Below are 15,081 nucleotides of genomic sequence, written 5' to 3' on the forward strand. Positions count from 1 at the left end.
ATCTATTTAATATATTATATAGAAAATATATGTTCGTCATAGCTGGCCAAACGGCTGGACCATGTGGGCTGACATTTTGTGCTATATGATATGTTTGAAATATCACATACAAACTATTTAGAGCTGTAATTTTCAATGCAAAATTATTCCCTTGTTTAAAAGTAACTCCTCTCCCCCCCCATCCCCCATTTGAGTATGACACTCTCCTGCCATATTTGTTATTTCTATCTTCTTACACATTCACCTACTCATATATCAACGTCAATTGTGCGGGTCAACCTCGGGCTGACCAGCAACTACACGTGACTTGACGCTGTAGTGTCACGTGACCCCGGGCTCAGGTATTTAAAGCATGTACACGGGTTGGTTGGTGTCAGTCTTTCCCTATCCTAACTTCGGTGTAGACTTTAGGTAGGTTTGGAAATTAATGAAATGCATGTTGTCATTTGGAAATATATAAAAAGAATTTTATAATAATTAATGAAATTAAGTCTTTGCCACAAACTCTGATTTTCTAATCCCAATATTTTGAAATAAAGAAGTTTACACCATTAGGTTGCTAAGATATAGAGACTAACAAATTTGAGTTTGTGACATATACTCAATTCCTTTGAACTTTTTTGGTACTACTATATTCCTCTAATCTGCAAGTTCCTTAAAAAATTTAAATCCATTTTCTATGCTAATTTGAAAACCCCTTCTTTTAAATCAACTGAAAAATTTATTTGTCTCATGTATGATATGTTTTCATCAATCTGATAAAGATTAGAAACGCCAAATGTGTGAACAAATCATTAAAAGCCTTAAATATAACCTTACTTGAACATTGGCAAAATGATTGAATAATCTGATGTTTGGATTTTTTTTCATGAATCTCAAACCCATGCACTAGCTCAGAGTAAATTTGTTTACCTTTATTGACAGGACTGATTCAAGATGCCTGGCCATATCAAGCTCGGCAAGACTGGACAAGCTGATCCAGATCCTTCGGAGTTCTTAGTTCCTTCTATAGAGGTGAAAAGAGCTGATCAGCAGAAACCTTATGATTCCAAGAAATCTGTTTGGATTCCTGATCCCAAGACTGGAGGATATAGGGAGGGTTTTTTGGAGTCTGGTGACCTAGAAGACCCTGCAAGCAAATGTCTTGTGTCTGTTGGTCATGAAAAGTTTACCCATAAAGGGTCTGAGGTCGGAAAGGTCAACCCACCTAAGTTTGAGAAGTGTGAGGACATGGTTAATCTTACTTTTCTCAATGATGCTTCTGTATTCTGGAACCTGAAGACGCGTTACCAGATCAAAATGATCCATACCTACTCTGGTCTCTTTGTTGTTGTTGTTAATCCTTACAAGCGTTACCCTATCTACACCCACAGGGTTGCTAAGATCTACCTTGGCAAGAGGCGTAATGAGGTTCCTCCTCATCTTTGGGCTATTGCTGAGACTGCCTACAGAGGTATGTTGACCAACTGCAAGAATCAAGCTATGCTGATCACTGGTGAGTCTGGAGCTGGAAAAACTGAAAATACTAAGAAGGTTATCACTTACCTGGCCATGGTTGCAACTGGCTCTGGGAAGAAATCTACTAAAAAGGTTTCTCTAGAAGATCAGATTGTGGCTACTAATCCCATTCTGGAATCATATGGAAACGCAAAAACTGCCAGAAATGACAACTCTTCTCGTTTTGGAAAGTTTATCCGAATCCATTTCACTTCTTCTGGAAAGTTGGCTGGTTGTGACATTGTCTCTTATCTTCTTGAAAAATCAAGAATCACTGAGCAACAGGCTGTTGAGAGGTCTTATCATATCTTTTACCAACTGCTTCAGCCTTATGGAGATGGTATTGGAACTGGTCTGAAGAATATGTGTCATCTGTCTGATGACATCTATGATTACATCTACGTTTCTCAAGGGAAAACCAAGGTAGAATCCATTGATGACAATGAAGAATTAGAGTATACAGAGGATGCATTCAATGTGATTGGATTCGGTGAGCAGGAAAAGTTTGACTGCTATATGCTGACCTCAGCTGTCATGACTTATGGAGGTGTTGAGTTCAAGACCAAGGGTAGAGATGATCAAGCTGAATGTGAGTTTATTGGACCAGACAGCTATGCTGGAAAAGCTGCTGCACTTTGTGGAGTTGACTCAATGGCACTTATCAAAGCATTTTGTAAGCCTAGAATCAAGGTCGGAACTGAATGGGTAACCAAGGGCCAAACTTGTGAACAGGCAACCAATGCTGTTGGTGGTATTGCTAGAGGTATCTTTGACAGACTATTCAAATGGCTCATTGAGAAATGTAATGAGACTCTGATTGATGCTACTTTGAAGAAGAACAATTTTTGTGCTGTGCTTGACATTGCTGGATTTGAGATCTTTGAATATAATGGGTTTGAACAGATCTCCATTAACTTTGTAAACGAGAAGCTTCAACAGTTTTTCAATCACCACATGTTCGTTGTTGAACAAGAAGAGTATGTTAAGGAGGGCATTGACTGGGAAATGGTTGATTTTGGTCTTGACCTGCAGGCTGCTATTATCATGTTTGAAAAGCCAATGGGTCTTTGGGCCATTCTTGAGGAGGAATCTCTGTTTCCGAAAGCAACTGACAAATCATTTGAAGAGAAACTGAAAGCTTCTCTGGGAAAACTTCCAATCTTCCTGAAACCTCAGTCTAAGACTGATAAAAATGCTCATTTTGCCATTTCTCATTATGCTGGTATTGTATCCTACAATGTGACTAACTGGCTTGAGAAAAACAAGGATCCTGTAAATGACTCTGTAGTTGAAATCTTCAAAAGTGCAAGTACTGTTGCCCTTCTAGTTCATCTATGGCAAGATCATCCAGGACAGCCAACAACAACTCCTAAAGATGACGGAAAAAAGAAGAAGAAGGGTGGTGGTGGAAAGACTGTGTCCTCTGTCTACTTAGTTTCACTTGGCCAACTCATGGACACACTTCACAGTTGTGAGCCCCACTTTGTGCGTTGCCTTGTTCCAAACACCCATAAGAAACCTGGTGATGTTGAACCCCCTCTTATTATGCACCAGCTCACTTGCAATGGTGTACTTGAGGGCATTAGAATTTGTATGAGAGGATTCCCAAACAGAATTTACTATGCAGATTATAAGGCCCGTTATGCTATTCTAGGTGCCAAGGAAATTGCAAGCTCTCAGGACAATAAAACTGCTGCTTATGCTTTGATGGACAAGATTCAGTTTAGCAGAGAAAGATATAGGCTTGGACATACAATGGTTTTCTTTAGAGCTGGAGCTTTGGCTGTCTTAGAAGAGGCTAGAGATGACATTGTCCTCAAACTTGTTAGATATATACAAGGTCAAGCATACCAAAGAATTAAAAATGTTGACTTTGTAAAGCGCAGAGATCAAAGAGAACTCATCAAAGTATGCCAAAGAAATTTCAGGAAGTATATTGCTTTAAGAGAATGGGGATGGTTTATCATTATTCAGAAGACTAGACCTCTCATTGGGCTCCCTAACCCCGAGGAAGAATTGAGACTTTTAGAAGAAAAGGCAAAAGAAAAATATGGTGCTTATGAAAAGCAGCTCAATACTAAGGCACGTCTTCTTGAAGAAAATAAGGTGATTAATGAAGAGAAGAAGGCTATTCTGAAACAAATAGAAGCCGAACAAGGTGACATGTCTCAACATCATGAAAGACAAGCTAAGATGTCTGCACAGAAGGCTGACCTAGAAATTCAGCTTCAGGAAGCTCAAGATAAGCTTGTCCAACTTGAGAGAAGCAGGGTTCAAGCTACTGCAGATAAGAAAGTGTTGGAGCAAGAAGTTATTTCTGTTAAGAAAGATATTGATGATATAGAAATGTCAATTCAAAAAATTGAGCAAGACAAGACCAATAGAGATCACACTATCAGACAACTCAATGATGACATAGCAGCTCAAGATGAAGTCATCAATAAGATTAACAAGGATAAGAAGCGCCAAGGGGAGAATGCTTCCAAGGCCAACGAGGATCTCCAAGTTGCCCAAGAGAAAGTTGATCATCTAACCAAAATAAAGACCAAGCTTGAAGCAACTTTGGATGAACTTGAGTCAAGTTTGGAAAGAGAAAAAAGGCAAAGAGCCAACACTGAGAAGGAACGCAGAAAAATTGAAGGAGAACTCAAGATAACCCAAGAGACTGTCCTAGAGTTGGAAAGGAAGAAGAAGGAACTTGAGAGCATCATTCAAAAGAAGGACAAAGATGGTGCATCCTTTTTTTCTAAGCTTGAGGACGAACAAGGATTGGTTGGTAAAGTTCAAAAGTCTATCAAGGAACATCAATCTAGGATTGAAGAGATGGAAGAAGAATTGGAAGCTGAAAGACAAGCTAGAGCTAAGGCTGAACGCCAGCGCTCTGATCTAGCTCGTGAGCTTGAAAGCATGGGAGAAAGACTCATGGAAGCAGGGGGAGCCACTAATGCCCAGGTAATATTTAAAAAGCAAAATCTAAACTGTCGGATATTATTGCTGGTGTTTTATAAATCCTGGGCCCAAACTTAATGAATAGAAGCTAGGTCAGTAAGTCACCTTCTGGGGTTCAAATCTAGAATCATCAATATGAACTTAAAGACTCATGAGGATTTAAATTGGTGATTTAGGATTTGAACTGGTGTTAGGTAGTTCATCCACTTCTACAATTCATTAAATTTGGTCCCTGTTTCTTTTAAACTTAAATCACAACTTGACAGAAAACAGTAATACATCATACAATCACTCAGAAATTTGCACTGCTCTGCTTTGCTTTTGCTTTATGCATATGCAATAAACATGTTAGGTAGAAACATCATTTCCTTTAAAATTAGAAATTGAATTATATTAAAATAATATTTTTTTCCAAGGTTGAGTTGAACAAGAAACGCGAAAGTGAGGTTAGCAAGCTTAGAAAGGATCTAGAGGAAGCAAATATTCAGCAGGAGGGAACTCTAAGTATAACTTTTTGGAATTTTAAAATCCGCAATTTTTTTGTTTACAAAATATCATTTTATTTTTGACACTTAAAAAAATAAGTTTTAGGTAACTAATTTGTAACAAAATTGACTAATTATGAATTATATTTTAGTAAGTTTAAAGAAGAAACACCAGGATGCTATCTATGAAATGAGTGAACAAATTGATCAGCTAAATAAAATGAAGACCAGGTCAGATCATAAACACTGCAAAACTAATATTAGTGTTTAATTTGTCAAAAATGATCAATTACAAAATGGAACTATTAAAAACTCTGCAGAATTTAACAAAATATTCGTTTATATGCGATATCATATTATTGGTTGTGGAGTATATTAAAACTTTAACATAAATTCCTTTGTTTAACAGAATCTCACAAAACTACTTGCACAGTATATATACAATATAGATTTAAAAAGAATCTCTAAAAATTTAACAGAATCTAATAAAGATTTTTAGAGATTCTCATACAACTTAAAGGGACTGTAAAGGAAAAATGAAAGGGTACAGGATAAAACCAGAGAATCTCAGGTTTTGAACGCTACCTATAAGACATTTATTATATGTTTCTGTCTCAAGAAATTGACATAAAACTGTGTCGAAATTATACCAAAACGGACAAATGTCAGATTTTGTATAAAAGTTGTAGCATCAAATAGATCATATTCAACAATTATGCAACCAATCTCAAAACGATTGTATCCCACAGGAGCCTGAGAATCTCAGTTTTGCTCATATTATAATTTTTTATTCTTTATTTTGCATATTTTGAATAGATATAATTGATAATATTTTTACATTTAATCTGTCTAGTCCGTATTACGTCACAAAAACTTCAGCCAATGACAGTGCAGTTTTCACGTGGTATAGACAGAAATCACGTGACTCATATACTGCACTGTCATTGGCTGAAGTACTAGTGACGTACTACGGACTATACAGATTAAATGTAATAATATTATCAATTATATCTATAAAAAATGTAAAATAAAAATTGAATAATTATAACAGGAACAAACCTGAGATTTTCAGGTTGCTGTGAGACATAGTCGTTTTCAGATTGGTTGCGGAATTGTTGAATAAGATCTGTTTAATGCTACAATTTTTATACAAAATCTGACATATGTCATTTTTGGTGTAATTTTGACAAAGTTTTATGTAAATTTCTCGAGAGGGAACATAAGATGTCTTATAGTTATCGTTCTAAACCTGAAATTCTCAGGTTTTATCCTACACCCCTTTCATTTTTCCATTACAGTCCCTTTAAAATATTTTCACAGAATCTCACAGAATTTAAAGATCATTTTAATATTAATTTTTTCGCATTGATATTTTATGTGACCAAATCAAAATTATTGCAGTTTATTTTTAAACAGAAATTCAAGACATAGCTCGTAGGTTTTTATCAAATATCTAATTTGTTCTAGAATTGAGAAGGACAAGGGGCAAATCATGAATGAGATTGCTGATGTGAGAGCTGCTACTGACGAAGTTGTTCGTTCTAAGGCTTCTGCTGAAAAATCACACAGGTTAAAAGCAAACCATTATCTAATATCCTAGTTTTTTCATGCTGAACATTAATAATTTTCATTGGTGGTTTCTTGGTAAGATTTAAATGCGGGTTTATGTAGAAGAGACAATCATGGAAATGAATTATCATGGGTTGTTTTACCTTATTCTCCACTTTCATGACAATTAATGCATGTAATTGCAAAAGGTTTTTGTAGTAATCAAAAAGAGCAGACTAAATATTTCAGAGTCTTCGTTTATCAAAAAGAAGATTAAAAACTGGAAATGCCCAATGCACAACGGTACCCTTAAGATCGTTATCTGCTCAATAATGTGGTAGATTTCCAGGCTTAAAAAGTATTTAAATTTGATCATTCCTGTATGTTTTTCTTTAGTAAACATGCGCTAGGCATTTTTGTGGAGAAACCACAGTAAAAAAGGATTCCGTTGTGAATCAAGCATTTCCTTTTTTGTATAAAGATATACTTTAAATTACGCGTATAGTCCCTTTAAAAGGATAATTTACTTCGATTTTGTGTGTCAGGAACTTGGTTACCCAGCTTAATGACTTGAACAAGAAAGTTGAAGAGTGCAACCTGACTCTGTCAGACTTTGAACATGGAAAACGAAAACAGGAAAATAATTTCAGATAAAAACTTTTCTTTGCTTCAAGTAATCAGTCAAAAAAGATTGTGGAAACCTGATGTCAAGAATTGGATCGTTTTTAAGATAAAAAACTTCCAACATTTTTAAACACTTTTCTTTTACTAAACTTTGCAATATAATTTTACCCTCAGAGAAAATAAAAGGAAAAACTAACCTTACTTAACATACGATTGGTTTAAAACAATCTTTTTTGCTTCGTTTCTTGAATACATTTCCTCTTAGAATCAAAATTAGGCATTAATGTAAAAAGCAAATATTTAGATGAAACAATTTTAAAAAAAATTAATTCTTCACCAAAAACTCAAATTTTTTAATCCCTATAACTTTGCAGCATGATAGTGTATTTCAAACTTAGATTATTTGATCTAACAGAATTCATAGTTTGAAATATCTAAGGTCTGCGACATTGGATTTTACAACATCAGAGCTTTGTCAAAGCTCCAAATCCTTTGTATAAAGCTTCTTAGATATTTTGGAACCTTTTAAAAGTCTATGACTGCTTATAATTAATCTGAGTTTGTTAATTAGAGTGCTGAGAATGCTGACCTTCTTAGACAACTCCAGGAGTTGGAGAACAATGCCAATATGCTTTCAAAGGTAATCAGTTAACTTTTTAGAAAACAAACTTTTTTGCCTGGCTTGCCCCGACTGCCTCATTTCGGGAACAGTTTCTATATTATTGTGTTCATTTTTAATTAAACACTTAAAAATTCATGTTTATTAGAAATGTTCCGAGAAACTTTTTAACAAAAGAAAAATAATTTTCTTTAATAATTTCAGGTGAAATCCGCCTTGGCAGCTCAGTTGGATGAACAAAGAAGAATTGCCGATGATGAAGCAAAGGTATAATGAATTAAAATTCTTTATTTTCTTTCTTTACATAGTAATATTTTTTAACAACATTGGACAATATTACCGACCTATGATTGCACGAACAGAGGGAAGTTACGTAACTTAGGACAATTAAGAAAAATAACCGCCCACTCTGAGAAGTTTTCATAAAGAAATGAACACAATTTCATCTAGAAAACCGGTAAAATAGTGTACAAGTACTTTTATAAAAAAAAATCCCTTATACCTCCCTATAAAGCAGTTTTAATAATTAACATTCTTTTCATGATATATTAATTAAAGATATTATTTATTTTTATAGGATGCAAAAATTAAGAATAAAATTGAATCTTTATTTTTATTTTTTCCCATAGATTATTTTTTATACAGTATTTCATTATCATAGTTTTTCATTATGCTAAACGAATTGAGGTTTTGCAACTTGTTAATCCCTTTATCTTTGCAACCTGAATATCGTTGATCTTTGATATTTTTAAACTATGAATTATGTTCGTTTAAAAAGTTTAAGTTTGAAATATAAAAGGTTTACACCTTCAGGTTTCAAAGATATTGAGATTACAAATTTGAGTTTGTGGCGCGTAGTTCCTTTAACCATGATAACTCCTTATCAATTTAATACATTTTGATCATTTGATACTTTTTTCTGACCACCATACTAAAACTAAAAAACATATGAAACTTTGACTGAACTTTTTAAAAAAGCTTGTTTTTCCAGGAAAGGCAGTCTCTGCTTGGAAAGTATCGGAATGCAGAGCATGAAGTTGACGGAATGCGCCAACATTATGATGAGGAATTGTTGTCAAAGGTAAACATTTCATATAACAATTTAATATCAAATTCTTTCAGCCTAAACTCGAGGTTAGATTAAATTTTAATATTCTTTTGAAAAATGTATATTCACAATTTCTATTGAAACTTATTATACCCCTTCAACAAGATTAAACTTGTGCAGGTTTACATCTATTTAAAAACCTTTAAATATAACATGATAATTTTAATTAAATATTTAGGAGAATTTGACTCGTCAGCTTACTAAGGCTCAGGATGAATCTGATCTGTGGAGACGCAAATATGAGATTGACGGGGTTGCCAAGGTATACATTATAAATATTGGGTTTTTTTTTCATCTCAATTTTAAATTTTTTATTCAAGGCCGAAGAGCTGGAAATGTCAAAACTGAAAATGCAAGCTCGACTCTCGGAATCTGAATCTACTATTCAACAACTGAATGCAAAGCTAAGCCAGATCGAGAAGGCTAAAGCCAAGAGCCAGGCCGAATTTGGTAATTTATCATTTCAAATTGTTTATTCTAATTCTATTATAATTCTATTCTAATTTAGTCTAAATTATTGTTCCTAAAACATGAATGTTTAGATGAAATGTCTGTGATGCTGGACCAGGCCCAGATTATGCATGCTTCAATGGAGAAGAAGGCCAAACAGTTTGACAGGATTGTCGGAGAATGGAAGCATAAGGTTGATGGACTCAGCATGGATCTTGATGGCTCCCAGAAGGAGACAAGGAATGCTTCCTCTGAGCTGTTCCGAATCAAGAATGCCTACGAAGAATCTGTTCTTCAGTTGGATGAGGTTAGACGTGAGAACAAGAATCTATCTTGTGAGATCAAGGATATTATGGATCAGATAAGCGAGGGCGGACGATCCATTCATGAAATTGACAAAATCCGCAAAAGGCTGGAGGCTGAAAAGATGGAACTGGAGGCTGCTCTCTCTGAGGCCGAAGGAGCATTGGAACAAGAAGAGAACAAGGTTCTGAGAGCTCAGCTAGAGCTGACCCAAGTCAGGCAGGAGATTGAGAGACGTCTTGCTGAGAAGGATGAAGAGTTCGAGTCTACCAGGAAGAACTTTGCAAAGGGTCTGGAGGGTATGCAGGTTGCACTTGAAGCTGAAACAAAGGGTAAGTGTGAAGCCCTGCGAATGAAGAAGAAACTAGAATCTGATGTCTGCGACCTTGAAACTGCTCTTGAGCATGCCAATGCCGCCAACTGCGAGAGCCAGAAGTCCATCAAGAAGTACCAACAGTCCCTGAGAGAGGTTCAGGCCAGGTATGAGGAGGAGACAAGAGCCAAGGAGGTTGCTCATGACAATCTTCTAGTTGCTGATAGGAGAGCTCATGCTAACCAGAATGCTCTAGAAGAGGCGAGAACTTTGCTCGAGCAAGCTGATCGGGCTAGAAGAGTCTTGGAACAGGAGGTAATCAGAAATTCTTAAAGGGACAGCTGTTGTAACTTCAAGTGACCCTTCATTTAGAATAGGGCACACCCGAGTAACGACTGTACCTTTTTAAACCTTTATCTGAACAATAATATGTAGTAATTGCTGTTTTCTTGCTTAAAAACTCTTTAATTCTTACAATATTTCTACATTTTTTTTTCACGCAGCAGTCACTTTTTTGAGAAACCCCAATATCAAATAATCAGTTTTTAAAAGAGAAGATGATGGATAGCTCATAAATTCTTGATCAGACCAAAGTTTTTAAGGTTACCGTTGTGAACCGGGCATGCAGCTCTCTGAACGAAGAGTCAACTAAAATTACATTTACAGTCCCTTTAATTAAATATCTTCTATTTCAAACAATTTTACTAAATTTATTATACTATTCCTAGGTGTCTGACACTAATGAGACCCTATCTGATCAAACCTGCCAGAACCAGGCTATTGACGGAGCAAAAAGGAAACTGGAGCAAGAAATGCAAACCCTTGGGGTAAGTGATAAATACAAATAGTTATATTAAAAAAGGTTTTTTGTGATAAAGCTGCTTCCTGTTTCAATGTTATTTATTGCAAAATATTATGTTATTTATTGCAAAATATTAAGGCTGACCTTGATGAGATGCAATCTGAAGCCCATATTTCTGAACAGAAAGCACAATCTGCTATGATTGATGCTGCAAGGCTTGCTGATGAACTGAGAGCAGAACAGGTAGACATTTTCACTAGAACGGGATGATTCCTCTGGCGTACAGTCCCGTTTTGCCGTATATGTATTTGTACTGTACAGCTTGCTCTAGCTGATTAAAATTCGGCCATGTACTTAAAATGAACCGAAGTCTACAGTGGGTGGGGAAAAATTTCTATATTCTCTATCCCAAACTTTTAAAGATAAACTCTGTTCTAGTATTATAATACTGGGCATTTAGGGCGCCCATTTTCTATTTCAAATTTTAATTGTGGCTCTACATGTGATCATCTTCTCTTTGTACAATAAAAAAATTAAGTTCCCGGACTCAAAAATATTTTTTCACAGATTTTCAACATTTTCAAAATCAAGGTTCAGGTGTTTTGTCTTTTATTGGATCAAACAGACACTCAAACAAAGTATATATATTTATATAGATAAAGTGAAAATAATTTTTATGAGAAACAGATAATATATATTTATTTGTTGGTATGCGTCTATAGTCTAGACATTATTGCATTTAGTATTGGAGATAAATAAAATAAGAAATATGAGACAGCTTATAAGAAGATATTCATTAGAAAATATGGATATATACAATACAAAGTAACGGAGTTCTTGCATCAAACTCAAAACTCAAACTTTCTAAACCTTCTTCAGCCAATTGCAATCTGATCTGACCAAAAGGTATTCAAAACAAGAGATTGCGGCAAAACTCACTTCCTTCAGGGTAAATTTATCTTATTCTCTCAGTTTTGATTTGCTTTTATTATTCCTGTCTTGAGATCACAATTTTTGGTCTTTTTAAAGCCTTAAGGAATTGAGTCTTTGCTACAAACTATGATTTTCTAATTCCCTATCTTTGCAATATAAATGTTTACACAATCACGTTGCAAAGATTTAGGGATTGTGGCAATGACTCAATTCCTTTGTAGATTTGAACACAAATATGTACATTTTTAATTTTCCAATTTTTCTCAGGAGATGGCGATGTTCGTTGAGCGTGACCGGAAGCTACTTGAAGCCCAGGTTAAGGATATGCAGTCTAGGCTTGACGAAGCTGAACAGAACGCTCTCAAGGGAGGAAAGAAAGCCATGGCTAAGATGGATTCCAGGTAAGAGCGGGATTAATCAAGCGATCAAAGGGATTATAAGCGCAATTTCAAGTTACCCTCAATGCCAAAATAGCAATGCTCGATTTACAACGGTACCCTTAAACTGAGGAAGATTACGGCGTTTTTCAAACTCGGAATGTCTTTAATTCTAATAATTTCTCCATTTATTCTTTATATAATATAATATATTTTCTCAAAACATAGGGAATCAACTAAAACGTATTGGCCACACAATGTTTCTCCTGATAGATGGGATTTCTTTTTAAAAAAAGTAAAACAAGAAACATTTTGCACTTAAAAATATTAAAAATTTATGGGAAATTATTTATGTAGCATCTTTCATCATATTTAAATATGGATAGTTTTTATAATCTGAATTTGATTAGAATCCGTGAGCTTGAATCTGAGCTTGATGCTGAGAATAGAAGAATGCAGGATGCCCAGAAGAACCTGCGGAAGAGTGAGCGTAGGATCAAGGAGCTCACCTATCAACAAGACGAGGATAGGAAGAACCATGAGAGAATGCAGGTCAGGAAAAATCTACCAAGTAATTCTCAGAAATCCATGAAACATTGGATCAGCTTATTAATAGATCGGGACATTTTGAAATGTGCAAAGATTTTGACTTGTTATTTAAGATGGGATCGGGGATAATTGAAGAATATAACATAATAAAACCTAAACTTTTTGCCTTAATATATAACTGTCCAGCTAGATGTATGTATCTACATCTTTAAACATTTTTAGAATCATCAAATTTTCACAACATGATTTATTTTTCAACTTCTTAGAAAGATCATCGTGTAGATCATAGTTTTCAATAATAAATTCCTTCAATTACTACTGATTCTAACATCCCACATTTTCTTCCCTCTTTCAAATTTCGGAAGATACTATAAAGCGTTCTCAAGTCAAAATTGGAAGCACATTGGTCAAGGTTTCTGAAGTTCTGATCCCGCAATGAACTAAATCATGTCATACTTTCATTTCTCATTCATAATCCATAAAAATACCGTGTTAGACCATTTTTTCTGACATATTTGACATACATATCCAAACAAAACAGTAAAAAAGAACAAGAACAAAAAATTCACATTTAATGGGTGAAAATTGGTTCTAAAGTTAAGACTTGGGCATTGAAACAAACACTTTCTAGAAATTCTTTAGGACAGTTCTAATAAAATACTAATGCATTAAACTTTATTTACTATGCAGGGCTTGATTGATCAGCTGCAAGGAAAGATTAGAAGCTATAAGAAGCAGATTGAAGAAGCTGAAGAGATTGCTGCTCTCAACCTTGCCAAGTTTAGACAGGTTCAAGGAAACCTTGGAGATACTTCAGAGAGAGCAGATGTTACTGAACAGGTTGGTTTAATACCAGTTGACTGAGTACTTACCTAAAAATATAATTTACCTTACCTTATGTCGCCATACCTGTGTTATGTAAAACTAGAATTCTACTAGATCCAAATAGCCAATGTTGAAAAATCAATAGTATTCAATATTCAATAGTTTTTGAATCTTCAATTTATAATTTGTCTATAAATTATCTCTTTACCTTAAAAATTAGAAAATTAGAATTAGTGTTAAGAAACCAGAAATAAAAAAATAAATCGTCTGCAAAACATTGTTTAAAATTTAGAATTTATTTTAGGCTCTTGCTAAGATGAAAGCCAGGGCCAGGTCTGTTGGTCCTCAATAAACCTAGGTAATGTCTTAAATAGCATGAACTTTTTTTAATTTTAAGTTAAAGCTACATTTAAACGGTATCCTTGAAACCACTATTTTTTTCAAGCCTGAAAAGTGTTTAATTCTGACATTCCTCCGTTATTTCTATTATCAGAAAGTAGAAAAATAAAGAAAGGTTTTATTTCTTATATAAAAACAGAGGCACAAGAAAGATAGTGTATTGTTTTATCGTAACATCTTTTTGTCGAATCTTTTGAATAACAATTTTTTCTTATAAAAAATAAATACTTTGTGAAAATACAATTTAATGCCTAAACAACAACTTTACTTTGGAGTACAGTATGCAAATGCGGAGCAATTGGAAATTATAAAATTCGAACTTACATTTGCAAAGTACAAGAAAAAGATGACAAATTTTCTGATTCTTACTGTAGAAAAAATTAACATGTTGTTAAAATAAAATCAGCTTTTAATAAACAATTTTTTATTTAGATTGTAATCTGGTTGCTAGATCTTCAGCCTGGTGTTGTTTGTAAACAAGCTGTTGTTGCTGTTGTACAGTAGTCGAATATAATTCATTGAATAAATGTACTGCAATATTTATATGCAGGAGTTTTCTTATTTAACCACAGTCATCCAAAGGTTTCTAGTTCTTTTGAAAACGTCGATGAGAGCTTTACCAATTACTTCTTTTAAGCTAACACTTAAAACAAGTGCTTTAACATTTCTGAAAAGTTCATGTTTAAGGCTTTAAAAAAGTATGAACGAGTTAGTGAGATCATTGTTCGAGTCGTTTTATTTAACAATTTTTAAACGAATATTCTGTCGTGAACGTACTGAAATAAAATGATCCTACTGCTATTTGCCTTAGAACTGAACGTTTCCTTCCTATTACTTCATGCATTATATCCGTGTACTGTATGTCAACTTCCTTATACAAGAATTTTACCCAGCTACTTTATGTAGTATATCCGTGTACTGTATATGTCAACTTCCTTATAAAAGAATTTCACCCACCTTACTTTATGTAGTATATCCGTGTACTGTATATGTCAACTTCCTTATACAAGAATTTTATTAACCTTACCTCATGTAATATATCCGGGTACTGTATGTCAACTTCCTTATATAAAAATTTAACCCCGCTACTCACATGTAGTATATCTGTGTACTGCATGTCAACTTGCTTATAGAGAAACAAATTATATACAAGAAAGTTAAAATGCCTTTTGAAGAAGAAAACACTAACAAGTAAGGATGCTTTTGAACGGTGGAAACAAAGTTATAGAGTTCCACTAACAGTACAGGTTTTAAAGTCTACTTTTTAAAATAACTTTAAAGCATTTTAGTTTCCCCCTCT

At 34.4% G+C, this 15,081-nt stretch overlaps 1 protein-coding gene across 1 annotated transcript; it reads left to right on the forward strand.

Moving 5' to 3' along the window:
- The first annotated feature begins 306 nt into the window (after nucleotides 1-306).
- On the forward strand, nucleotides 307-14,324 carry LOC111711316 (myosin heavy chain, muscle). The gene is made up of 19 exons (XM_023485649.1): nucleotides 307-411; nucleotides 925-4,449; nucleotides 4,863-4,950; nucleotides 5,084-5,162; nucleotides 6,399-6,500; nucleotides 7,025-7,115; nucleotides 7,675-7,743; nucleotides 7,927-7,989; nucleotides 8,714-8,803; nucleotides 9,009-9,092; nucleotides 9,151-9,280; nucleotides 9,373-10,211; nucleotides 10,625-10,723; nucleotides 10,837-10,941; nucleotides 11,899-12,032; nucleotides 12,419-12,560; nucleotides 13,248-13,397; nucleotides 13,687-13,740; nucleotides 14,214-14,324. The coding sequence occupies exons 2-18, from the start codon at nucleotides 937-939 to the stop codon at nucleotides 13,732-13,734; spliced, it is 5,826 nt and encodes a 1,941-aa protein (XP_023341417.1). The 5' UTR covers nucleotides 307-411; nucleotides 925-936; the 3' UTR covers nucleotides 13,735-13,740; nucleotides 14,214-14,324.
- Nucleotides 14,325-15,081: the final 757 nt, after the last annotated feature.

Source organism: Eurytemora carolleeae, unplaced genomic scaffold, assembly GCF_000591075.1.
Source record: "Eurytemora carolleeae unplaced genomic scaffold, Eaff_2.0 scaffold1146, whole genome shotgun sequence".
Classification (NCBI taxonomy): Eukaryota; Metazoa; Arthropoda; class Copepoda; order Calanoida; family Temoridae; genus Eurytemora; species Eurytemora carolleeae.